General features: G+C 36.5%; 1 protein-coding gene across 2 annotated transcripts in view; it reads right to left on the bottom strand.

Annotated features, from left to right (window-relative positions):
• LOC141404982 (semaphorin-2A-like) overlaps positions 1-26,312 on the bottom strand; it is a 439,686-nt gene that overhangs the window by 31,016 nt on the left and 382,358 nt on the right. For both annotated transcript variants that reach the window (XM_073988869.1, XM_073988871.1), the window contains exons 10-12: positions 8,052-8,280; positions 1,045-1,381; positions 665-828 (exon numbers count right to left, since the gene is read on the bottom strand). In XM_073988869.1, coding sequence (XP_073844970.1) covers positions 665-828; positions 1,045-1,381; positions 8,052-8,280 — 730 coding nt within the window. The remainder of the gene's footprint in view (positions 1-664; positions 829-1,044; positions 1,382-8,051; positions 8,281-26,312) is intronic.

Genomic DNA, 26,312 nt, shown 5'->3' with positions numbered 1-26,312 from the left:
ACATGCCTCAGCTGTAGAGGAATGGCCTCAAAAATATTCTTAAAAATCCACGCCTCAGCTGTTGAGGGATGGCCTCAAAAATATTCTTAAAAATCCAAGCATCAGCTACTGAGGGGTGGCCTCAAAAATATTCTCTCCTAATGGATCTTCTATTGTGCATTTTTTACAAAAGCAGGTTCTCTCTCCTACAACAAGGTAGCATAAAGATGCGATTACCCTTAAATTATTCGCAGAAAATTGTTATTCTCCCGAGGTATAAAAATGTTACCCAATTTTATAAATTTCAAATAAATTTCATTAAATTTCAAATAAATATAAATACTGTTCATTCATCTGTTAGTTATCCTTCAAAGCACAGAGGTTCAATGACATCTCGCATTTTCCTCGGCATTGCCACCCAAACCATCATTGTCTATCGCAAAACTATAGACATTTATTCGTGCATTCGTTTCAAACAACGCATTTGACACTTCCAATATCTTTTCAATGATATACGAGACATCACAAGAACGATATCATCTTCTCAAAAGCAAAGACAGACAGCAAAACAACTCACATATCCTCTCAAACATTTATATCATCCCCAACATTACCAACACTACCTACCACTACTACCTATCTAAGCACATGTTAGAAAAGACAAAATACTGGCTGTTAAACTTACCGTCCTTTTTCCGTTGAATGATGATACCATCGTACGGTTTTTTGTTTTAGAACTTCGGGGACTTTAACAAAACACGATAGATGCAACGTTTGGCCATATGAGGCGGTTATACGTTTCTTTAGGACGCTTGTATCACAAATGCCGGAAGTTTCGTTGGCAACATCCTAGCAGAACAACAAAGGAAACATAAAAAAATAGAAAACAGATAAGATATGAAAAAACAACAACAACGCAAGTAGAGAATAGAAATATGATAGAAATTTAATGAAATTTGATATCTAAAGAGATTTAAAATTAAAATTTTGCCCAATACAAATTGCTGTGTTGACAACAACAAGGCAGTGTGGTTCGTATGTACATATGTGTGCGCTTGTACTTACCTGTAACAATCCCAATTGATATGGTTTACATGTACCAGCATCCTTATCCCAGCCACAATATGGATCTGCCACACAACGGAAGCAGGAGTCATAACGTCGTGCACACATTGCCAAATCGATTTGTTTAACCGCATAATCGGTGGATAGATAGAGGGATCCTGTTTTCTGGCTTATACCCATTTCCCGAATTGGTTCGTTGTGTGCCACCTCAAAGATGTCCAACAGATTGGAATGTCGATGACCATAGCGTATAAATTGCACGATTTTATATATGCTGCCAGTGGCTGTGCCAATGAAATACACTAAATATTCTTGATTTAATTTATCGATGCGAATTCTGAAAGAAGAGAAAAAGGCAAATGAGATTTGGAAATTAGAAATAAAATTTAAAAATAATTGAATAAAAAATATAAATTAAATAAAGTTTTTAATTTGTCCTATTTTGTTGTACTGTAAAACATATTTTTGTAAATAAACCGCACAACTTAAAGAGTTTTGGCAGCACATACACCCCTGCCAACCCTTTTTTGTTTCAAATCTAACTAAAAATTTCATAAAAAATCAACACCACCATTTAATTTATGAAACACTTTGTAAATGTCAGGAACTTTCTTGCAGTTTTACTGAAACGGCTAAAAGAAAGTAGAAAGAGTTTTGCCAACAAACCCCGAAAAATGAATAGTTTTTAACACGTTCCCCTCCCTTTCTATTTCCCATTTCTTAAAGTTTTTGCTTAGCAAGCAAAACTAACATTTAAGAAAAAAACTAAAAAACTAGAACGACAAACGTTTAAGGAAAACAACTTCCGCATTTGAAAAAAAATATATGTTCTTTATATATTTTATTTTATATTTCTTGGTCACTTGTGTGTTTCCACAATTTAGTTTTGAAAAGAGCAAAAACAAAAAAGAAACACAAAGAAGAAAAATATGAGTTTTAGTTGGTTTTAAAACAAAATACCGGAACAAGAAATGTCCTTTTCAAATTACTTAGAATTTTTGTCGTTGTTGTCTAAAGAACATTGCCCAAATAGTCATTACCATAAGTCACAAAGAAGGGCAAAAAAAACCATATTACCACAAACAAGAAAACAAGTGGTAATCATTTGTGCTTGAACATTTCTCTTTACTGCACAAAAAGGAAGTTTACAACAAATTAGAGATTTGAGTCACACATCCAAATAGGTAATATTTTACAAAAAAGAAAAGCTCTCCTTTGATTAAAGAAATATTTGTTAAATACTTTTGTGGTAATAATGTATGGCAAAGTTATGGATTTAAGATTTTTTTCAGACTAACATAAAATTTTAAAAATCGTAGGCGGATGCTTTTGTTGCCTCATATAACTCCACTTCGAAGTTAATGGAAATATTTCAGCTGGCATGTTTGTGGTTTTAACGGATAAGCAAAATGTAAAGTATCCGACATACCAATAAAAAGATTTATGTATATGCAATATGTGTCACTAACAAGGCAAGAAGATCAAGAAGACGTAGAAACTATATCGAGGGGTTAGTTCATGTACCCTCCAAGAAAAAGCAAAGATATCAAATTTAATTAAAGACAAGTAAAAAGTATCAGTCGGCTTTGCTGACAGAGATATACCCTCAGTCTATGTGAATTGAAACTTTCATCTACGGTCAGATCGAATGTATTTATGGTATTTTCATTATTTTGTGGCCTTTCTTGGACATTTGGATTAGGATTAAAGTTCAAAAGTATTGCAGAGGAGGTACTTAAAGGAATTGACCAACATAGTGCATTATGGAAGTGCATCTCATTTCAGTGGGTCATCGTATAACTTAGGGACCAGTATGCCAGGAAGCATGGACTTGTCCACGGAAAACATAATACAGTTGTAAGCAGGGCAACAACGAACAGCATCGGCACCCATTTCCAAAGGGTCTTCTAACAGACCTTAAACTGCACTTAAACACAAATATTGAACTTTTGCAGGGAAGGTACCTTAAAGAGAGGACCAATATGGGTCATTTTTGGAAGTTAAACTAAATTTGGACAAAATATTAGAATATCCAAAGTTTGGACAAAATTTTATCAAGAGATATGGTTCATACCATTTGGGGGAACTACCGGAAGTTGTGGGCCGTTATTGCCCATCTTCGAACTGAAAGTATGACAAAATATCAGGAAGTCCAAATTTTGGACCAAATCGGTTAGTTCAAAAGTTATCGTACTCTCCAGCCACTGCACCTTTCGGGCTGTTTTCTCCAGAAGTATGGAACAGCGAATGCAAGTTGCTTCAAAAAATCAAAGTGATTTGAGAGCAGGTCTTTAAGTGAACTTATTTTGTGTGTTAATTTTGTGTGATAGGTACCCGAAGGAGTGAACAAACATAATCCATATTCGAACCTGATTTATATATAATAGACATATTAGGATGTGTAAAGCATGGACCAAATCGGTCATTCCCTTCCCTTGAGCGAACAATTTTTCCGAATATTTTTGAACTTTTGTGGGGGAGGTACCTGAAGGAGTGGACCCATATGGCTTATGATGGAACTTAAACTATGTTTGGACAAAATATTACGAAGGCCAAATATTGGACCAAATCGGTTGATCCGTTCGAGAGGAGGGCAACCTCCTACCACTACACACGGTCTCATAGGGGTTTTTGCATCTTTCAGTCTGTTTTCTCAGGAAGTATGGACTTGCCCTTAATGAGACATGTACCGTCGTAAGCGGGACAGTGAATACAAGTTGCTACCACAAAAATCAAAGAGATTCGAGAACACTGAACTTTTTCGAAATTTTGTGTGGGAGGTACCCGAAGGAGTGGACCGATTGAGTCCATACTTGAACCTTACATAAGTCTGGTAGAAGTTTCAAGATGCGCAAAGTATGGACCTAATCGGTTACTCCTTTTAAGAGTTATAGTGCGCACAAATTTTCCGAACATTTCCGAACTTTTGTGGGAGAGGTACCGGAAGGGGTGGACCGATATAACCCATCTTCGAACTTAAACTAAGTTTGGACAAAATATTACGAAAGCCAAATTTTGGACTAATTCGGTTCACCCGTTCGAGAGTTATCGTGCGCACCAGCCAGCCAGACAGACGGACATTGCTAAATCGACTCCAAATTGTCTGAAACCCATTTCGTCTAAACATACTTGGGGTCTAAAACCATTATTTCGATGAGGCACATTTTGCCCGCATGAAAGTGTATATACCCTCGTTAGCATAAATGCTGAGGGTATAAATATTAATCCCTCAATAGCCGATGCTTGAATTTTGAAGCCACCCCTCAACAGCTTAGGCTTGGTTTTCAAGAATATATTTGAGAACATCCCCCAACAGACGAGGCTTGGATTTTTAATAATATTTTTGAGGTCATCCCTCAATAGCTGATGCTTATATTTCTAAGAATATTTTTGAGGCCATCCCTCAACAGCTGAGGTTTGGATTTTTAAGAATATATTTGAGGCCATCGTTCAAAACCTGAGGATTGGATTTTAAGATTATATTTGAGGCCATTACCCAATAGCTGAGGCTTGGTTTTTTTTAAAATATTTGTGAGGCCATACCTCAATAGCGGAGGCTTGGATTTTTAAGAATAATTTTGAGGCCATCCCTCAACATCTGAGGCTTGAATTTTTAAGAATATATTTGAGCCATCCTTCAACAGCTGAGGATTAGGTTTTTAAGATTATATTTAACGCCATCCCTCAATAGCTGAGACTTGGTTTCAAAGAATATTTTTGAGGTCATCCCTTAACAGCTGAAGTGTGGATTTTTTAAGAATATTTTTGAGGCCATCCCTCAATAGCTGAGGCTTGGATTTTTAAAAATATTTTTGAGGCCATCCCTCAACAGCTATGAAGTTCAGTTTTAAGAATATATTTGAGGCCTTCACTCAATAGCCGAGGCTTGGATTTTTAAGAATGTTTTTGATGCCACTCCTCAATAGCTGAGGCGAGGATTTTTAAGAATATATTTGAGGCCATCAGTCAATACCAGAGACTTTTGGGTTTTAAGAATATTTTTGAGGCCATCAGTCAGTACCAGAGACTTTTGGGTTTTAAGAATATTTTTGAGGCCATCAGTCAATACCAGAGACTTTTGGGTTTTTAGAATATTTTTGAGGCCATCGCTCAACTTTTGAGGCATGGAATTTTAAGATTAATTTCGAGCCATCCCTCAGTATCTGAGGCTTAGATTTTTAAGAATATTCTTGAGGCCATCTCTCAGCATCTGAGGCATGGATTTTATACCCTCCACCATAATATCGAGGGTATATTTAAATTTGTCATTCCGTTTGTAACACATCGAAGCATTCATCGGATGCCCTATAAAGTATATATATTCTTGATCAGAGTAAAATTCTAAGTCGATATAACAATCTCCGTCTGTCCGTCCGTCTTTTGAAATCAAGATACAGCTCGTAATTTTTAAAATAGAGCTTTGTAATTTGGTATAGAAGTTTCTATTATTCCTAGGATGTTTGGTATTGCAAGTGGGCTATATCGGTCCACGTTTTGATATAGCCCCCATATAACGTTACCGCACGATTTTCGGTATTTTGAATGTTTTAGTCTCATTATCACACAGAAATTGCCGCCTTCATTGAGGTTGTGGCCTCAGAAATGGCTGAAATTTGTTATATTCATTTGGGGTATTTATTGTTCCATTATCGGCATAGGTCCACGCATTTATATAGCCCCCATGGAACGGTACCACCCTATTTTCGGTAATTTTTAGGTTTATTCTGAAGGTTGTGACCACAGCAACCCACCGAAATGGCTGAAATGTGGTATTCAGACTTTGTTGCAGGTAAAAGCCTTTCTGGTTGAAATTCGTCAGTATAGGTCCACGTTCCGAAATAGCACCCTTAGAACGGTATCTCCCAATTTTCGTAATTCTGAAGGTTATGTCGTCAATATCTAACCGACAGACTGAAAATGGTTATTTTATCTTCCATGGGGTTATAAAATATTCCAGAAGAGAATTATCAGTATAGGTCCGCGGGTTCCGATATCCCCCACAGAAGCATACCTCTTGATTATCGGTATTTTGTAGGTTTTACCGAAATATCCGAAATTTGACAGTTAGTCTTCTTTGAGTCTTTATATCGACGTTTTGATATAGCCCCCATGGAACTTGCTGAAAATTGGTATTTAGTCTTCTTCATAAACGAAAGAAAACTAATTGTTCCATTTTACTTCAATACAACTCGTCCTGGAGGGTATAAGAAGTTCGGCCTGGCCTGGTTCTTACTTGTTAAGAATATTTTTGAGGCCATCCTTTAACAGCTGAGGCTTAATTTTTATAAATATTTTTGTATTGAAAAATTTTGGTAGCGATTCTCGAACAGCCTTTTTAACTATACTTAACCCAAAAATAGTTTACTTTTTGTGGGGAAAGTACCCGAAGAAGTGTACTGCTCTAAACCATTTCCAAATCTGATCTATGTTTGAAGAAATATTTCCATGTAAAACTCTGAAGCGTGTTAGACATGTCCAGAATCGCTGCTCTAACAAGGCTGAGATCTATCTACAAGAGTGAAACTATTGAACCCATGGTAAAGCCTTTTCTGATACAATAGCCATCTACGCTGATGGCAAAATCGCAGAGATCACCGGATCCTCAATATATTATGAGAAGCTCAGTAGAGTTTTTCAGGAGGAAATCTTTGCTTTTGTGAGACCCTAGAATGAAGTGATAGATGTAAGATAAGATCTGCATTATTAAATTTGGGATCATCAGTAAAACATCTGGGTGCCAGTACTCTTTAATATTAAGGAAACCGAAATCCCTTATGAATCGCCACATCAATGCTCATAGACCAAAACTATTCCGACAGACGGCCCTGTGATTTAATTGGCGAAATCTTTATCTAGAGGGTGCCACCGTGGTATGCACGCCCGCCTTGCACGCAGAAGGTCGGGGGTTCGATTCCCCGGCCAAGCAACATCAAACATTTTTCAACGGTGGCAAAATACCCCTCAGTAATGTTGGCGACATTTCCACAGTATTTCAGCCTTGAAAAACTTCTACACAAGTGGTGTCTTAAGACACGCCGTTCGGACTCGGCGATAAACTGTAGGTCCCATATCACTGATATGATAGAAGTCTCCCTTGTCCCGTATGGGATGTTGTGGAACAATGTTTTTTGTTTTTTAATCTTTATCTAGAAATAATAAAAATATCTGAACTTTGTTATAAAGCTTTATCTTAAATATTGCGAGGTATAACTTGATTTCGACAGACAGACGGACATCGCTATATCGACTTAGAATTGCATGCTGACCAAGAATACATATATTTATGTATGTACTTTATAGGGTCTCCGACGAATATTTTATGTGTTAAAAACGGAATGACCCCACCATCTTATGGAGGAGAATATAAAAAACCTATAGATTCAAGTTCTAACTCAAATTAAAATCAAAAATCATAAAAATCTCTCAAAAGACCCCTTCACCAATGGAATGGTTAATTTTCCCCAAATACCCCCCTCTTTGCATTCTGCATTGTTTTTATTTTGTAATTTATTAGCATTATCCTCTTATAGAAAAGTTGGAACTATTACAACATTTCTTTAACAGAAAAAAAATTGTTGTGGTTTCTATGACCCCTTGCTTGCCCTTGCTCGCCACAAGTGTCCCATTACTGACTGGCCTTTTGTAGGTTTTTTATGTTTATTGGTTCTTAAATATATGTCGGTCGTTCTCTCTCGCTTGTGTTTTATTTGTGGTAAAGGATTCTGCAATTCTTTTTGTTTTGCCATAATTTTTTGGCAATCTTACAAAAACGTTATTTACCCCACCCCTTTTCTTCGAAGGCCACCATTGTTGCTTTTTACAAAGTCATTGTTTAAAATATTATGCCATAAATATCTTACGAAGAAAAACAAAAACAGCAAACAGACAGCAAAAACCCCCTATAACGTTCTAGCATTTATAAACTCTTTTGGGACATAAGAACAGTTACAAAAGAACAGTTGCAAAACGAAAACTAAGAAATATGTTTTTCTTGGTCAAATACTTACTTGTCCACAACCAATTTGGTCAAGATAATATCACGTTTATAAAACACTGGATTGCCAAATTCATGATCGATGGCTTTGTCCATTAATGGATGTTTACGTATGAAATTGAGCACTAAATCGGGTAGGGCTGTGGTATCCTCAACACATGTGCCGGGACGTGGTTCGGGTACTTTGGAATTCAAGACAGGCAACCAGGCAGAATTGGAGGTGGCTTGTTCTTTGAATTTACCTGGAGATGGAGAGGAAAAAAAGAAGCATATGAGACATAAATTACATAGTTTTATATGTTATGTTATTGTATATAGAGAAATAGCAAGATAAATGACTGTGTATGTATGTGTATGACATAATACATGATACAGGCCTGGGAAATCGTAAGATTATTACAAATTTTTATAAGGTAATACAAAATTATGAAAACAGACGTATTCCTTAGTTTTTTTACTAATAATTTACACCCTAAACAATTATTCAAAAACATAGGTATTTAGAATTCCCCAAAGAATAATCGAATAACTTCCATCATATTTAAATCCTTTCTTGCAATTGTAACATAAACCAAGATGAGATTATATTCAAACATATTGTTTCAGGTTATAAAAATATTCATATTATATGGCAATACCACTACCGCCATACTACTTGCTGCTATGCACATAACCAAATTGCACACACAAGCATACATACACATTTACACTTCGCCTCCATGATGTAATATAAGTATGCACTGTAACATAAACCTTGAAGGGTTTAAGCGTTTTTTTATTATATGAATCTCTTTTAACGTGCATACAAATATATTCATATACATATTGTACATAGAAAAACACCTGCAGCACTGGGTTATAATCAAAAATTTGCACTACACTTTTTTCGTCATAAAATTGTATGAGATGCGACGAGATTCAAGCAGAAAATATAGTTGATATTTTTTAAGTGAATGCAAATATTTTTTATACGTTGCTGAAGGTCGTTATTACATCGTAAAATTCATAAAAATGGAAAGATTTAAAAGATAATAGAGATGGAGATGTGCTACATACATCGACAAGATATAATGCCATGTTGAATTGAAGACTACATATTTGCAAAGTGTTGCAAACAATGGGGATATTCTGCAAGTGACATCAGTCTGGCTTTAAGCGCATAAATCTTCCGATTTTGAGTGCCTATGAAGGTATGTGGGACTATACCCTACATTTTTCATATATGAACCTGAACCCTCTTCATAACAAACAAGTAAGAAAAGTCTATAGTCGGACGGAGCCGACCATGGGATACCCTATACCACTATCCCTGGACAATCGCTCTCCACGGAACTTCTTTTCAATGATTGTGAAAATTTAATTATCAAATATCAGAGATGTAATATATAATACTTATGACCAAAACCAAAAAGTTATCTAGCATGACAAAGACATTTTTGTAGCAGGAAAGGAAAATTTAGTTCACACAAACTAAAATGTAATGAAACCCACTTATGTAGTACTACTGCTTCCGCTGTTTAATCGCTACGTTATTGAAATTTTTACCAATTTCACACAAAAGTTTCAGTCCATTTAACCCGCTAAGTATTATCTGATCTTCACGTTGGTTTGTACGCGTCTTCTTCATCATAAACTCAAACTTTGTTTAAAATTTTGCGGGTTATTATTTCGACCTACAGAGCCGCTACAAAATTGGTTAAAATTTTGTTTTTGATCCATTTCATTCCCTGAACATTTCACGATCATCAACAAAACTAATCATTTCTATTCTGGCCCGAACCCAACCTCCTTTAAAAATTCGTTTCAATAGGTCCATAATTGCGGCCTTCAGCTTGTTTACAATTTTTAATGGACTGACACACATCGCTAAATCGCTTTATCTCGTCGAGATATGAATTTTGGCATACCAAATATGGGGTCTAGGATGAATATTTCGTGGTGTTACATAAACTTTTGGAGAGACAATATGTAGCATGGGATATAAATGTGGTTTTCTACACAGAACCCATTATATATTAGGCAGTAGGCCCGTTATCTAGCAAACACTTTATTGCAATTTACATCAGAGGAAATGTCAGTAGTTGTTTTCCATATGTAGGCTACTTTGCGAAATATATGTCCTCAAGGAATTAAAATATCGACCAAAAATAAAATTTGTATATTTTTCATACAAAAGTAATGGTCCATTTCAACCGCTAAAGAATATCAGATCATCATTCAAAATTGTAGGCATCTTTTTCGACCTATACTCTTACCCGGTGCAAAATTTCGTGACTATTGATGTATAATTGCGACTTTTAGCGAGTTTATTATTACACTACAAACAAATAATGGAATATATTAGGCTGTAACTTTGTTATCTTAGCATGCACACCAACATAATTGGCATCAATTGAAAGGTCAAGCGTTCCACTTTCAAGTACATCTCACTTGTCCGGAATGTCACTTGCAGGAATTAAGATATAAGCTGTAAATTAAAAATTTTCACAATTTTCACACAAAAGTTTTGGTCCATTTAACCCTCTAAATATTATCCGATCGCCATCTCAAATTGCAAGCTTCTCCGTTGTCATATACTCTTACCTTATTTAAAATTACGCGTTGATCGGACTATTATTGAGACCTACAGAGCCGCTAGAAAATTGGATAAAAATTATGTTTTTGGTCCATTTCACCCGCTAAATATTTCAAGATCATCACCAGTAAGAATAGGGTTCTATTCTGATCTGAACCCGACCTCCGTACAAAATTTCGTGACGATCGGTCCATAATTGCGGCCTGGAGCGTGTTTACAATTTATAATGGACAGACGGACGGACGGACGGACGGAGGGACGGACGGACACACATCTGAAAATCGCTTTATCTCGACGAGATATGAAGATGGGTATACCACATTGGGGGTCTCCGACGAATATTTCGCGGTGTTACATGAATTTTTACCAAAACAAACTTATAATACCCTTTTCCACATTGTGGTATAGGGTATAAAAACGGCCTAACCCAAATGCTCAAACTAATCAAACTGAATATAAAGATCTAACCGAAACTTTCTGAAATACATACTAAAACAAGTAAGAAGAGTGTTAAGTTCGCCCGGGCCGAACTATTTATAACCTCCACCACGAACTGTATTGAAGTAAATATGGGCAATTAGTAATTACTAAGCTGTTCATCTACGTTATGTCCCATTCTTTGGAGGAGAATAATATTTTAACTGATGATAATCACTTTATACTGAAAATCTTCTGTGTAAAGGTTTTCTACCCACCGTGAATGCGGTTCTAAGGTGCTATATAAGGGCCTATATCCACAAATTTCTGGTGAAAAGTTGTATACCACCAAAGAACACTAAACACAAAATTTCCGCCATTTCGTTAAGACATTGAGGCCACACATTCAAAATATCGGAAACCGGGAGGTTCTATGGAGGCTATACGAAGTCATGGGCCTATACAGACAAATTTCAGTTGAAAAGTTATATACCTCCAACGAGGACTAAATACACAATTTCAGCCATTTCGGTGGGATATTGGGGCTTAAATCTTGAAAACCCCTAAAAGTGGGAGGTTTCGTTCTACGAAAGCTATATGAAGATCTGGACTTAAACCGAAAGTTTTCAAGTTGATAGTTTTATACCGCAAACAAAGACGAAATACCAAATTTAAGCCATTTCGGTGGGATATTGAGACCACATCAAAAACCCGGAAATCGGTAGGTATCGTTCTAAGGGGGTTATATGACGACGTCGACCTACACCGACAAATTTCAAGTGGGAAGTTTTATACCTCCAACGAGCACTTAATACCAAATTTCAATAATTTCGTTGGGATATTGAGGCTAAAACCTTGAAAATACCGAAAATCGGGAGGTGCCGTTCTATGGGGGTTATAAGCAGACGTGGACCTATACCAAAAAATTTCAGGTGGAATGTTTTATGCTCCCAACGAATACTAAACACCAAATTTCAGCCATTTCGGTGGGATATTGAGGTTAAAACCTTGAAAGCACCTAAAAGTGGGAGGTACTTTTCTATGAAGGCTATATAAAGACCTGGACCTAAACCGTTAAAAGTTGTATACCGCCAGCAAATGCTAAACATCAAATTTCAGTCATTTTGGTGGGATATTGAGGCCATAACCTTCAAAAAACTGAAAATCGTGGGGCACCTCCTCCGGGGGCTATATAAAGACGTGGACCTATACCGACAAATTTTAGGTGGAATGTTTTATACTCCTAATGAAGACCAAATATTAAACTTCAGTCATTTCGGTAGGATATTGAGGCCACAACTTCAAAATATAGAAAATCGAGAGGTGCTGTTCTATGAGGGCTTCATATAACCAACACCGGCAAATTTCATGTGGAAATGTTTGTGTACCAAATTTCGGCCATTTCGGTGCTAAACCTTGAAAGATGAATCTCCGAAAATCGGGAGGTACCGTTCTATGTGGGCTATATATCGACGTGAACCTATACCGACTAAATGCTTAATTTCAGCCATTTCGGTGGGATTTCTGAGGCCACAAACTTTAAAATACCGAAAATAGGGAGTTTCCGTTTTATAGGGGCTATATGAAAGAATGGACCTATAACGACAAATTTCAAGTGAATAATTTAATGCCCCCAACGAAGACTAAACACAAAATTTTAGCTGTTATACTGAGGCTAAACCCGTAAAAATACCGAAAATCGGGAGGTACCATTCTAAAACGTGGACCTTATAGCCCATTTTGAATACCAAACATCCTAGGAGTAGTAGAAAGTTCCATACAAAATTATAAAGCTCTATCTTAAGAAGTGAAAAAGTATCAGTCGGTTTTGCCGACAGAGATATACCCTCAGCCTGTGTTATTGAAACAATTTTTTCCCAAAATGCGTATGTAGTTAGGGGGTTTTAAAATTTTTGGGCGTTTGAACCGACAAAAATGTTGATTAGGATTAAAGATCAAACGTTTTGCGGAGGAGATACTAAAAGGAATGGATGGACATTGACTGTTATAGAAGTGGATCTCCAGCCACAACATATGGTGCCATAGGGGGTTTTTACAATCTTCGTGGTGTTTGCTCAAGAAGTATAGACTTGCCCCTAAAAAAAAACTTTTACCATCGTAATTGAGGCAGCGAATGCAAGTTGCTTCAACAAAAATCAAAGTGATTCGATACAAGGTCTTAAAGTGAACTTATCCGAAATTCTGTATGGGATGTACCGGATGGAGTGGACAAAACAGTCCATAATTCAACCTGATCTGTATATGATAGATATATTAGGATGTGTAGAGTATAGACCAATTCGGCCACTCCCTTTCCGTACAAACAATTTGTCCGAACATTTTTGAACTTTTGTGGGGGAGGTACCAGAAGGAGTGGACCGATATGACTTATCTTCAAACTTAAACTATGTTTGGACAAAGTATTACTAAGGCCAAATTTTGGACAGAATCGGCAGATCCGTTCGGGAGTTATCTTGCGCTCCAACCAGCTCACACGGTGTCATAGGGGTTTTTTTTTGCAACTTTCAGGCTATTTTCTCAGGAAGTATGAACTTGCCCCTGATGAGACTTGTACCGTCGTATGGAGGGTAGTGAATACAAGTTTCTAAAATAATCAAAGCGATTCGAGAGATAGCCCTAAACTGAACTTTTCCGAAATTTTGTGTAGGAGGTATCCGAAGGAGTGGACCGATTGAGTCTATATTAAAACCTTATCTTAGTCTTGTACACATTTCACGATGGGCAAAGTATGGACCAAATCGGTTCCTCCCTTCCAGAGTTATCGTGCGCACAAATTTTTCCGAAAATTTTCGAACTTTTGTGGGGAAGGTACCGAAAGGAGTGGACCAATATAGCCCATCTTCGAACACAAACTAAGTTTGGGCAAAATATTACGAAAGCCAAAATTTGAACCGAATCGGTTCATCCGTTCGATAGTTATCGTGCGCTCCAGCCAGCCAGACAGACAGAAGGACGGACATTGCTCAATCGACTCCAAATTGTTTGAAACACATTTCGTCCAAACATACTTGGGGTCTAAAACCATTATTTCGATGAGGCGCATTTTGCCCGTATGAAAGTGTATATACCCTCGTTAGCATAAATGCTGAGGGTATAAAAACTGCGACCGGTATCTTAATCTCAACGGGCAGACGGACGGACATTGCTATTTCGACTTAGAATTTTATGCCGATCAAAAATATATATAAGGGTTATGAATTTTTTACAACCTTGTCGCCCTGTATCATATTTAGATGAGATTGCTATCGAGACTCCGTTTACAACGGTACATTTTCTTCGACTTCCTGGAATAATGGCCTAAAGTTTCAAAAGAAATCCTGCCGTTTCCCCTGAAACTTTGCATATCGTCAAATGTCTTTCAAGTTCCAAGAAGTTCCATATCGAACAACACCGTCGGGTACCATCCTCTCAAAAGGTCAAAATTTTCACTTAAGTACATTTTAAGTGCTGCTATAGGACAGTTTTGGAATTTACATTTAGGGTACTTCTTGTGGTCCTGTTTACTAGGGTTGTGCCAAAAGAACTATATGGAACTATCTCGTTCACTTCGCAGTTCCAATGGCCCACATTTTTTCTTTGAACAAACTGCGTATACTTAACATCACACGTTATTTCACGATGTTACTCATACGTTTTGGAACTAGTACAAGGAACTAGGAACTAGATTACCGAACAATACTGTTTACAGCTATATAGTCTTTTTTGTGGGCAAGTCATGCTTTTGTAGCCTCACCATAGTATATAAGGTATATTAAGGTATTTTCATTTGTAACGTATTGAAATAGGCAGATCGCCTGTTGCAATCCTTTTACTTACTTACTTAGCTGGCCCATTACAGAACATTTGGTTTATAGGCCGAACTAAGAAGAGATCTCCATTCCTCTTTTTTTTGCACTCTGGAATACCGCGCCTTTTCGTCTCATCATCCACTTGTTTGCGCCATCTATTCCTTGGCCTGCCAATTCTGCGTGCACCGCCATGTGGCATGTATTCATACGCCTTTTTAGCGGGTTCATCATCGCTCATTCTTATGATATGGCCTAGCCAACGCAATCGCTGCATCTCGATACGTTTATCTATATTGATCTCGTTGTATAGCAGATACAGCTCGTGGTTCATGCGACGTCGATATTCACCGTCAACGCTGATTGGTCCGTAGATCTTTCAAACACACCAAGCACTGCCATGTCTGCTTTGCGCAAGTACCCAGGCTTCGGAGCCATACATCAGCACGGGTAGTATCAGTGTTTTGTAGAGCGTAATTTTTGTTTGACGAGATGTGGCTTTGTTTTTAAACTGCTGACTTAAACCAAAGTAGCATCTGTTGGCCAATACAATTCTTCTTTTTATTTCACAACTGATGTCGTTTGTTGTGTTTACGGAGGTACCGAGGTAGACGAAGTCTTTTACTACCTCAATATTATAGGAACCAACTTCCACAGTCGGACCGAGCTCAATGGACGCATTGCGCGTCGACACCATCAACTTGGTCTTCTCACCGTTTACCGCCAGACCCACTTTAGTAGATTCTCCTTCCACCTTTATAAAGGTATCAGTTACTCCTTTTAGTGATCGGCCCATGATGTCTATATCATCAGCATAAGCAAGTAACATGTGACTATTGGTGTAGATTGTGCCACTTCTTTTGACGTTTGCCTCTCGTATAACCTTTTCTAGCAGGATGTTGAAGAGGTCACACGAAAGGCTGTCTCCTTGTCTGAAACCACTTTTGGTACCAAACTCTTCGGAGAGGTTCTTTCCTATTTTAACTGAGGACCTCGTGTCAGTTAAAGTCATTTTACAAAGCCGGATGAGCTTTGCGGGAATACCAAATTCAGACATGGCTTGGAATACCTTTGAACGCAGCGGGCTGTCGAAGGCTGCTTTATAATCGACAAAAAGGTGGTAGGTGTCGATCTGCATCTGCATCTCTTCTCCAGGATTTGCCGCAGGGTAAATATCTGGTCAATGGTGGACTTGTCAGGTCTAAAGCCGCATTGGTATGGTCCAATTATCTCGTTGACCATAGGCTTTAGACGTTCGCACAATATCCCTGACACTATCTTATAGGCAATAGGGAGTAGACTTATGCCCCTATAGTTAGAGCATACAGTCTTATCTCCCTTCTTGTGGACGGGGCACAGGATACTCAGGTTCCAATCGTCGGGTACTCGTTCTTCCTGCCAGATGGTGCTAACTAGCTGATGAATACACCTTATCAGCGTGTCGCCTCCGGTTTTGAACAGCTCGGCTGGTAGGCCATCGGCCCCTGCTGCCTTATTATTCTTCAGCCGACTTATTGCTGTCTTTACCTCATCTTGGCTGGGCGGTATACATTCAATACCATCTTCTGTGATTGGGACTGTGGTATCTTCGTCGTCTTCGCTGCTATTGGATACCAACAGATTTGAAAAATGTTCTTTCCATATCTTGAGTACACTATCTGTATCAGTTACCAAATTACCTTGCTGGTCTCTACAGGAGGATGTGCCTGTACCAAAGCCATCAGTTTGATGCTTGACTCTTTGGTAGAATTGTCGGACTTCATTCTGGCTCCTGTACATCTCGATTTTTTCACACTCCCGCTTTTCCATCTCTCTCTCTTTTTCCTGCAGAAAAGACGTTTCTCCTCTCTCCTTTGCTCCCTGTATTTCTCTCGTGCGCTACGCGTTGCTACGGATTGTAAAGTAGCCTTATATGCCGCATGTTTCTCTTCGGTGGCAGCACGACACTCCTCATCATACCATGGATTCCTTGGTGGAGGTCTCTGGTATCCAAGTATGGATTTTGCGGCTGTTTGCATGGAGTGGGCAATGCTTTGCCATTGCGGTGATATGTTATCGGGATGAGGAGTGCTTTGATTAAGCAATTGGGCTAGTTGAGTGGAATATGCTGTGGCTATCTGTTGTGATTGCAGCTTACCGATGTCTAACTTTCGTGTTGTGTCTGTTCGTACTTTGTTTGCTACGTTTAAGCGGGTGCGTACCTTTGCTGCAACAAGGTAGTGGTCCGAATCAATGTTTGCGCCTCGGAACGATCGTACATCTAACACGCTCGATGAATGTCTTCCATCTATCACAACATGATCAATTTGGTTTCTTGTTTTCTGATCTGGAGACAGACAGGTGCCCTTATGAATATCGAGATGATTAAATCTGGTACTGCTAACTACCATGTTTTTTGCAGCTGCAAAGTCTATCAGCCTCATACCATTGTCAGATGTTTCACTGTGGAGACTGATTTTCCCGACTGTTGGGCCAAAAATATTCTCCTTTCCAATTTTGGCATTAAAATCGCCTAGAATGATTTTAATGTCATGGGCAGGGCAACGGTCATATGTTTCTTCTAAGCGCTCGTAAAATATATCTTTGGTCTGTTCGTCCTTTTCCCAGGTGACACCACGGGGAGGTCAGTGTCCACTTGAGATGAAAGAGGGACCAAGATAAATCCTGGGCTTTGCCATGTTAAAACCGGTCAGGGCCGTTGCTTGGTATCTTCCATCCCCTACGTCACCCGTTGCAATCCTTTTAGCGTTCACAATAACTGAGCTAGAGCTAGCCCATATACAATCACCGCCGATTTAGGGTATTTGAAGGAATTGAGCTATATTTTTTCGACCTAACTACTTGTTGTTTGACATTTGAGGTTCCCAAGGTCACAAAACTTCTCCAACAAAAATGTTCAACATAGGTCCATATTTTGGTATAGCTCTAATATAACGGTACCTCCCTATTTTAGTTAATTTGAAGATTTTGGCTATTTATTTGACCGAACTTCCTGTGACATTTGAATTTTCCAGAGGCCATCGAAAATTGTCAATATAACTCCATGTTTTGGTATAGTCCCTTTATAACAGTACCTCCCAACTTTCGGTATTTTGAGAATTTTAACAACATTTTAGCGAGATAGCGGTAATTTTGCATTTAATATTCTCAATTGTCACAAAACTTCTGCAACAAAATGTGGTATTATCAGTATTTTGAAGAGTTTAGCTAAATCCTTATATAGGCTTTGTTTATTTGTTTTTCTTGTCTCTTTATATTTCACCAATAAAAGAAAGAAGAAACAACATAGGCTCAACAAACAGCGTATAGATTTGATTTTCAGAGCCAAATTTGTAAATATAATCGGTCTTTTTGCCATTAGAACATCAGAACATATTTGCTTTATCTCAAGTGTTTATTTTGTTTTAGCCAAAAAAGCGAATATTCATGTCCCTTTGACCTTATTTACAATTTATACTACGTATGTTTGCCTTCAAAAAGTCCCAGTTTTGACATTTTTGCAATGATTTGTGTGTGTCACCTTTCTGTCGACCATCTACAACATCTACAGTATTTATCTGCAATTGCATGTCGTTTTTAATAGTTTTCGTTTTTAAATGTGTTTCTTGTTTCCTTTGGCTTTGTTTCGCATCCTTTTTATGATTGTATGCAAATGTGACACGAAGTGCATGCTTAAACATGCATACAATGCAAAGAAATATTTTCCGTTGGCGTGTTTTTTGCTTGGACCAACAGTGTTTTATGAATGCAACTGATTGTTTGCCTTAAATAGATGGGAAATATTAAAGTGGGTCTAAGGAAATAAGTTTTTGTTTTTAGAGAATTTTTTAAGTCAATAAAACGGTTTTAGCAGTGCATCAACATTTGTGTTACAATCAATAAACACATTGCCAAAGCAACAAGAATGGTACCAAAATAACGTTTTTGCAAGAATCGCCGGTTGTGGAAAGTGCAGTACGACGACTAAGCTGGACCCCCGAAATATTTTCTTAAAATATTTAGACATTTGACCATTTGATTTGCAAAAGTACCAAATTCAGTCCCTGCAACCCGATTCTTGTGTAAGTCTAAGGTATAGGGCCTCTCTTTTATCGTCGAAAGCGAGCGGCGTATCGAAGCTGGTACTATACCACCAAAATATTTTTTTCTTATTCAAAACGAGTAAGAACGGCGTTAAGCCTTGATGTGACATCTTATTGTATGATAAAGAGGTTAAAACCTTCAAAATGCCGAAAATCGGGAGGTACCGTTCTATGGGGGGCTAAACCAAAACCTAGACTTGTACTGATACTTTTTGGGAAAAAGTTTTGTAGCCCCAAAAGAAGACTAAATAGAAATTTCAGCCATTCTTGTGTCATAAAGAGGCTATAATCTTCAAATAACCGAAAATCGGGAGGTACCGGGATAAAACAAAACTTGGACTTGTACTGATAATTTTCTGAGTCAAAGTTTTGTAGCCCCAAAAGAAGACTAAATACAAAATTTCAGGCATTTCGGGGCAATTTTGAGGTTAAAACCTTCAAAATGCTGAAAATCGGGAGGTTCTGTTCTATGAGGTATAAAACAAAACCTGGACTTGTACTCATAATTTTCTGGGGAAAAATTTTGTAGCCCCAAAAGAAGACTAAACAAAAAATGTCAGGCAATAGCTATTCTAAATGTTTCATCCCATACAAAGCCGATAGCGACCAACTTCTGCTGCAGGGTGGTTCCTCAACACTTTATGCTTTTATCCATTTCAGGACTTTACCCATTTTTTAAATATTTCTTCCACAAACGTGGATTTTTTAAAAATAAATTTTCCATAAACGTGGATTTTTAAATATTTTTTCGATAAACGTGGATTTTTAAATACTTTTTCCATAAACGTGGATTTTTAAGTATTTTTTCCATAAACGTGGATTTTTAAATATTTTTTCCATAAACGTGGATTTTTAAATATTTTTTCCATAAACGTGGATTTTTAAATATTTTTTCCATAAACGTGGATTTTTAAATATTTTTTCCATAAACGTGGATTTTTAAATATTTTTTCCATAAACGTGGATTTTTAAATATTTTTTCCATAAACGTGGGTTTTTAAATATTTTTTCCATAAACGTGGATTTTTAAATATTTTTTCCATAAACGTGGATTTTTAAATATTTTTCCATAAACGGGGATTTTTAAATATTTTTTCCACAAACGTGGATTTTTAAATATTTTTTCCACAAACGTAGATTTTTAAATATTTTTTCCACAAACGTGGATTTTTAAATATTTTTTCCATAAACGTGGATTTTTAAATATTTTTTCCACAAACGTAGATTTTTAAATATTTTTTCCACAAACGTGGATTTTAAATATTTTTCCAAAAACGTGGATTTTTAAATATTTTTTCCACAAACGTGGATTTTTAAATATTTTTTCCATAAACGTGGATTTTTAAATATTTTTTCCATAAACGTGGATTTTTAAATATTTTTTTCCATAAACGTGGATTTTTAAATATTTTTTCCATAAACGTGGTTATTTAAATATTTTTTCCATAAACGTGGTTTTTTAAATATTTTTTCCATAAACGTGGATTTTTAAATATTTTTTCCATAAACGTGGATTTTTAAATATTTTTTCCATAAACGTGGATTTTTAAATATTTTTTCCATAAACGTGGATTTTTAAATATTTTTTCCATAAACGTGGATTTTTAAATATTTTTTTCCATAAACGTGGATTTTTAAATATATTTTTCCACAAACGTGGATTTTTAAATATTTTTTCCATAAACGTGGATTTTTAAATATTTTTTCCATAAACGTGGATGTTTAAATATTTTTTCCATAAACGTGGATTTTTAAATATTTTTTCAATAAACGTGGATTTTTAAATATTTTTTCCATAAACGTGGATTTTTAAATATTTTTTCCATAAACGTGGATTTTTAAATATTTTTTCCATAAACGTGGATTTTTAAATATTTTTTCCATAAACGTGGATTTTTAAATATTTTTTCCATAAACGTGGATTTTTAAATATTTTTTCCATAAACGGGGATTTTTAAATATTTTTTCCATAAACGTGAATTTTTAAATATTTTTTCCATAAACGTGGATTTTTAAATATTTTTTCCATAAACGTGGATTTTTAAATATTTTTTCCATAAACGTGGATTTTAAAAATTTTTTTTCCATAAACAAGGATTTTTAAATATTTTTTCCATAAACGTGGATTTTTGAATATTTTTTCCATAAACGTGGATTTTAAAAATTTTTTTTCCATAAACATGGATTTTTAAATATTTTTTTCCATAAACGTGGATTTTTAAATATTTTTTTCCATAAACGTGGATTTTTAAATATTTTTTCCATAAACGTGGATTTTTAAATATTTTTTTCATAAACGTGGATTTTTAAATATTTTTTCCATAAACGGGGATTTTTAAATATTTTTTCCATAAACGTGGATTTTTAAATATTTTTTTCATAAACGTGGATTTTTAAATATTTTTTCCATAAACGGGGATTTTTAAATATTTTTTCCATAAACGTGGATTTTTAAATATTTTTTCCATAAACGTGGATTTTTAAATATTTTTTTCATAAACGTGGATTTTTAAATATTTTTTCCATAAACGGGGATTTTTAAATATTTTTTCCATAAACGTGGATTTTTAAATATTTTTTCCATAAACGTGGATTTTTAAACATTTTTTCCATAAACGTGGATTTTTAAATATTTTTTCCATAAACGTGAATTTTTAAATATTTTTTTCCATAAACGTGGATTTTTAAATATTTTTTCCATAAACGTGGATTTTTAAATATTTTTTCCATAAACGTGGATTTTTAAATATTTTTTCCATAAACGTGGATTTTTAAATATTTTTTCCATAAACGTGGATTTTTAAATATTTTTTCCATAAACGTGGATTTTTTAAAAAATAAATGTTCCACTGCTTCTTCAACACTGCATAATTTTATCAATTTCCGGACTTTACCCATTTAAATACCCACGCAACTTTTTTATTTCATTTTTCTTTTAGTTTTTTTATTCTTTTTATTTACTATTTATTATTTTGCTTCCATACACATATACATACTTCCTACTTTTCGAAACATGTGTAAATGTCACGTGTTTTTAACATAAAACGTGTTGTTTGCTTGACTTTTAACGGGTTGCACTCTTACAACAACAACAACAGCAATAACAAGAAACTGCAGAAATCTGCAGAAATTTTCGTTTACATTGTTAACGTTGGCAACCTGCATGTTTTGTTGGCAAAGGAAGTTCATTCGCATTTGTTGTGAATCGTGAGCGGGTTACAAAAGAAAACAAAAACAAAATAATAAGGAAGACATTTTGTGATTTATTCAAAACAAGCTTTGGGAAATGGGAAAACACACATTACATTTTCAAGAAATTGGAAAATCGCAGGCAATTTTCCCAAAGCTTCAAAAGTGAGAAGGTTTTTTTTTCGAGATGTGGTTAGATGGACGGTGTTTGGAAACAATTCATATAGAGACTCCTCCTAAGTTCATGTAAACAGCTAATAAAAATATTCAAAATTCACAATAACTGTATTACCAATATTTTCGAAACTTCTTAAGCCAAACAAAAACGAAAACACAATTGCAAAAATTTCATTTCTTAAATACACCAGTTAAATATTTTCTTAAAATATTTAAATATTTTTGCGACATTGTTTCCACTTTGTTTCCATTTTTCTACCTTTTGTTTTAAATTAAAATTAATGTGTGAAAAAACTCGCTATAAAAATATAAGATATGGAAGTGGAGACAAAAATTATATCACCATTTTTCTTAATACCATTTTCAGGGGAAATACATACAAAAACGCTTAGTTATGCTTTAAGAGTATGATTTTAAGCACCAATACCGTATAACATAATATATACAAGCATATATGCATACACAAACATACGTATGTATATGTATATATATACCAAGAAATGTATTTTTTGTGCAAACACCATGAAAATAAAAACTTCACTTTTTAAGAATTTATAGCAGGTGCAATAAATCGTCGCAGCACACAGCCACACACACACACAGAAAGGGGCCGCAGGACAAGAAGGGAGAGAGAATGGAAAAAAAGCGTATATAATAGCCAACATCCTGTGGCAAGAACACTTACGGCGAATTAAAACAGCACTAGTATACACACACATATACAATGACACACATTCTTATATGAATGTAAATGTGAGACGGCGGAGTTCAAGTGTGTGCGTACATGTTTGCTTAACAAACATTTAGTGTGAATTTCCTAGGAATTCTCTTTTGTTTTCCGGGTTATGCTGTTGCTGGTGTAAAAGGGAAATGTAATAAGGGCTTAATATTTAAATTGAAGAAAGGATGTGCAAAACTCGGTCTAAGGATATGTAATGTTAGTAAAATTACTGTTAAACCCGGTAAATGTAACGATATTGTATACCTTATCTCCGAGCCCGAACTGCACCAAACCGTTTTAGGTAATTATTAAATATCTGAGATACTCATGAAATATACCCAATATTAGGCAGAGGGGTGTAACCACTACTGAATATGTGATTTTTGCTGGAGTATAGAACCCATGGAAAATTACATAAGTGTAGCAGTGGGTTTTTAGCTAGCGGAAGGCAGATACATCTTGTATGCAGATTAACCCAGTGGGACGGGAAACTATAAGAGATCAATTCTTTATCACCAGTCGTATCTGTGTCGAAGCACCTAACGAGGAACAGGAAAATATTACACGAATGATATTCAGGCCAAAAACCCTACTCTCGATTTAAATCTAAACCCCAGCTACCCTATGTGGGCCAACACCAACTGCCAAACTAGATCTGAAGATTAGGGGATCTTGGCACCAGCGACACCAGGATTAGCCTGCGGTCAGGCTTCGTAGTCAAGACTATTAACAGTTGAATTCTAAACAACCCGGGATTCGGAAACTCCCCATAAAGTAACAGCGAAGAAACATACAAGACAGGACCACCAACAATGTCCTTTGGGGTTGAGAAAAAATGAAATGAAAAAATTAACGAGGACACCCTCGCAGATGACTGGCACAACATCTACAAGAACAACACGATGCCGCACCAACACTCCTCCGCTCCTGAACCCCCAACAATAGATATGACTTAGTGAAAGTATTAGCTTCACTAAGTTTCGTCCTTCTCATTACAAACAATTTACGTACAAAACTACTAAGAGGCAAATTGTCTCCAAGTGCCCTATTGAAATCCCACCCGCCCACATCATTGCTTAGTATCTAATGTCATCACTGTAAAGACATTCAGTCAGTATATGCCTTCAGTCCTCAGTAATCCCACAACTACATAAATTTGTCCGGGACAGGCCTCCGACATGCAAAAATGCATTCAGAGAGACATAACGCGTCAATAAGAATCGTTGACTCATGCTAAATTTGAAGTCTGGGCTGTCCAATAGGTAGCTTTGTCACGTATTAATTCGTACGTCATCCTCACTTTGTCACTGTTCCTCCACATATCAGCAGCACGCTCCCGAAGGATTGCAATGCGCCGCCTAATATCCCAACCACCAGATCAGAAGGCCTGAGCCAATTATCCTCGGCCAGTTGCAAACCACGCTTAAACTTATGTAAAATAATCATACAGATCAAAGGTAAGGGCATCAAGTAACACCTGCAGTGCATCCGTGGACAGAGTACGACACACAGGCAGACCTATTAAAATGAATACACGTTGACAAGAAAGAAGAACTTTGGGCGACCCAATACAGACTTAGCTGCGGTATACCATTTAGATGCACTATATGTTACATAGGCAACAAGTAGCCATCAATATATGGAACGCCTATTCAAGCAATAGTCAGACCGCAAAACTCGTCTGTCCATACCAAAAACAGCTATTAATTTAATTTATTTATCAAGCGATCAAAATGTGGCAGGAAATTCGTTGTCTCAGCTATAGTTATGCCCATACTTGATTCGACAGACGTACCGTATGACATGTTCAACAATTCGAATGTGGGTCGGACGAATATGAGCTAATCTGCCTTTGAGCATCATTAGCACCATCTTCTCATACGCCATCCGACACACACTACGAAAACTCCAGATCTTCACGACACCCATAGCTCACCAGGACGTTCCAGGTAGACACTAGTCTCACCTTCAATCAGCGTAAGATTAGATCTTAAAAGTACTCATTAACTGAGAATCAATGTCGAGGTTCTAAATATATGGACCACATATGGATCTTTGAGGGCTGTCTCGCTCCCCATATGACCACACCGTTTCACTGGATCTCATGGCACAAGTCTTTCTTCCACTAAAATAACTTGACCGGAGAACAAACTCCTGACACCTAACCTCAGACAACTTATGGAGGGCGCTATTCCAAGAAAGGAAGGCAAATATGCCCTTAACGTCCACAAATATGCCTGGGATATATTTGGCACTACATCAGCTCAGACTATTCTGCACAGGCATACAGGCGGCCACCGTAAATTCAAACAGAATTGATGCTGAGACTAAACTCACAATAGCAGTCCCCAGCAAAAAAAATCCATACAATAATAATGGTCACTGGAAGTTGAAAAATAAGCTACTAAATTCTATTTTTAGAACAGAATCTTCATTTTATTTCGCTGTCTGCTGGATTTGTTCATGCGAACTTCTGATTGGTAGCCGAACACTCTACAAACTCGGTCACGCGTACGAACATTACGATTTGTCTAAATGCTAACATGTGCACCATCATCTAATCTTTATGTGGTCAACTAAAATCTCGCGTGCCGACGGTGAGCGTTGAGCACACAACCCTATGATTTGTAGCCGGACACACACGCTCTGCGCCATCGTACTCATAACCTAGTAAGGAGTATAATAAGTAGTTATTTTTGTTTGCATTACTTTGTAATGGATTACGTAATGATATTGCCACCAGGATTATGGTGGTAGAGCTTTAGCTCTTTTCCAAGCACTGGGAAAAGGCTTATGCTCAGATACGAATATTTATACCAGCATTATAAAGCAGAATATCTTTGGTTAAACTTTCACGTAAGAAGCTTAGAGGCCAATAAACTCTAACATCTCGTAATAAAAAATGCCATCAGGATAAAACCGCATCCAACCACTTGAACCCAAATTGATCAAGTAATGATAAAATTGAGGGAGGATCGTTCCGAGATACATCAATTTAGGCCAACACATAAGACATACCGAATGATTGAATGATGTTGAGATATTACGAAGGCGAGACTCTGCTCATCATCATACCATCAGAAGAATATTGAGGCTTTGGACGTGGAAAATTCATTACTTTAAATCAAATTCAGGGGGAGATTCAACAGAAGCAGGTTGATGCTAAACTTCAATGCACCTCTTAGGACATAACAGCTCAACTCCAAAGAAAATTAATTGAAATATCACTATAAAATGACCTTCGCCTTAATAAGGCAACAACAAAATAATTTTAGCATGAACTAAGGCTGGAATTCGAACCTGGGTC

This window comes from Musca autumnalis, unplaced genomic scaffold (assembly GCF_047663935.1).
Source record: "Musca autumnalis isolate F117 unplaced genomic scaffold, ASM4766393v1 scaffold_5, whole genome shotgun sequence".
In the NCBI taxonomy this organism is placed as follows: domain Eukaryota; kingdom Metazoa; phylum Arthropoda; class Insecta; order Diptera; family Muscidae; genus Musca; species Musca autumnalis.
Note: the sequence above shows the minus strand (reverse complement) of the source record. Positions and strands in the feature narration are given on the sequence as shown.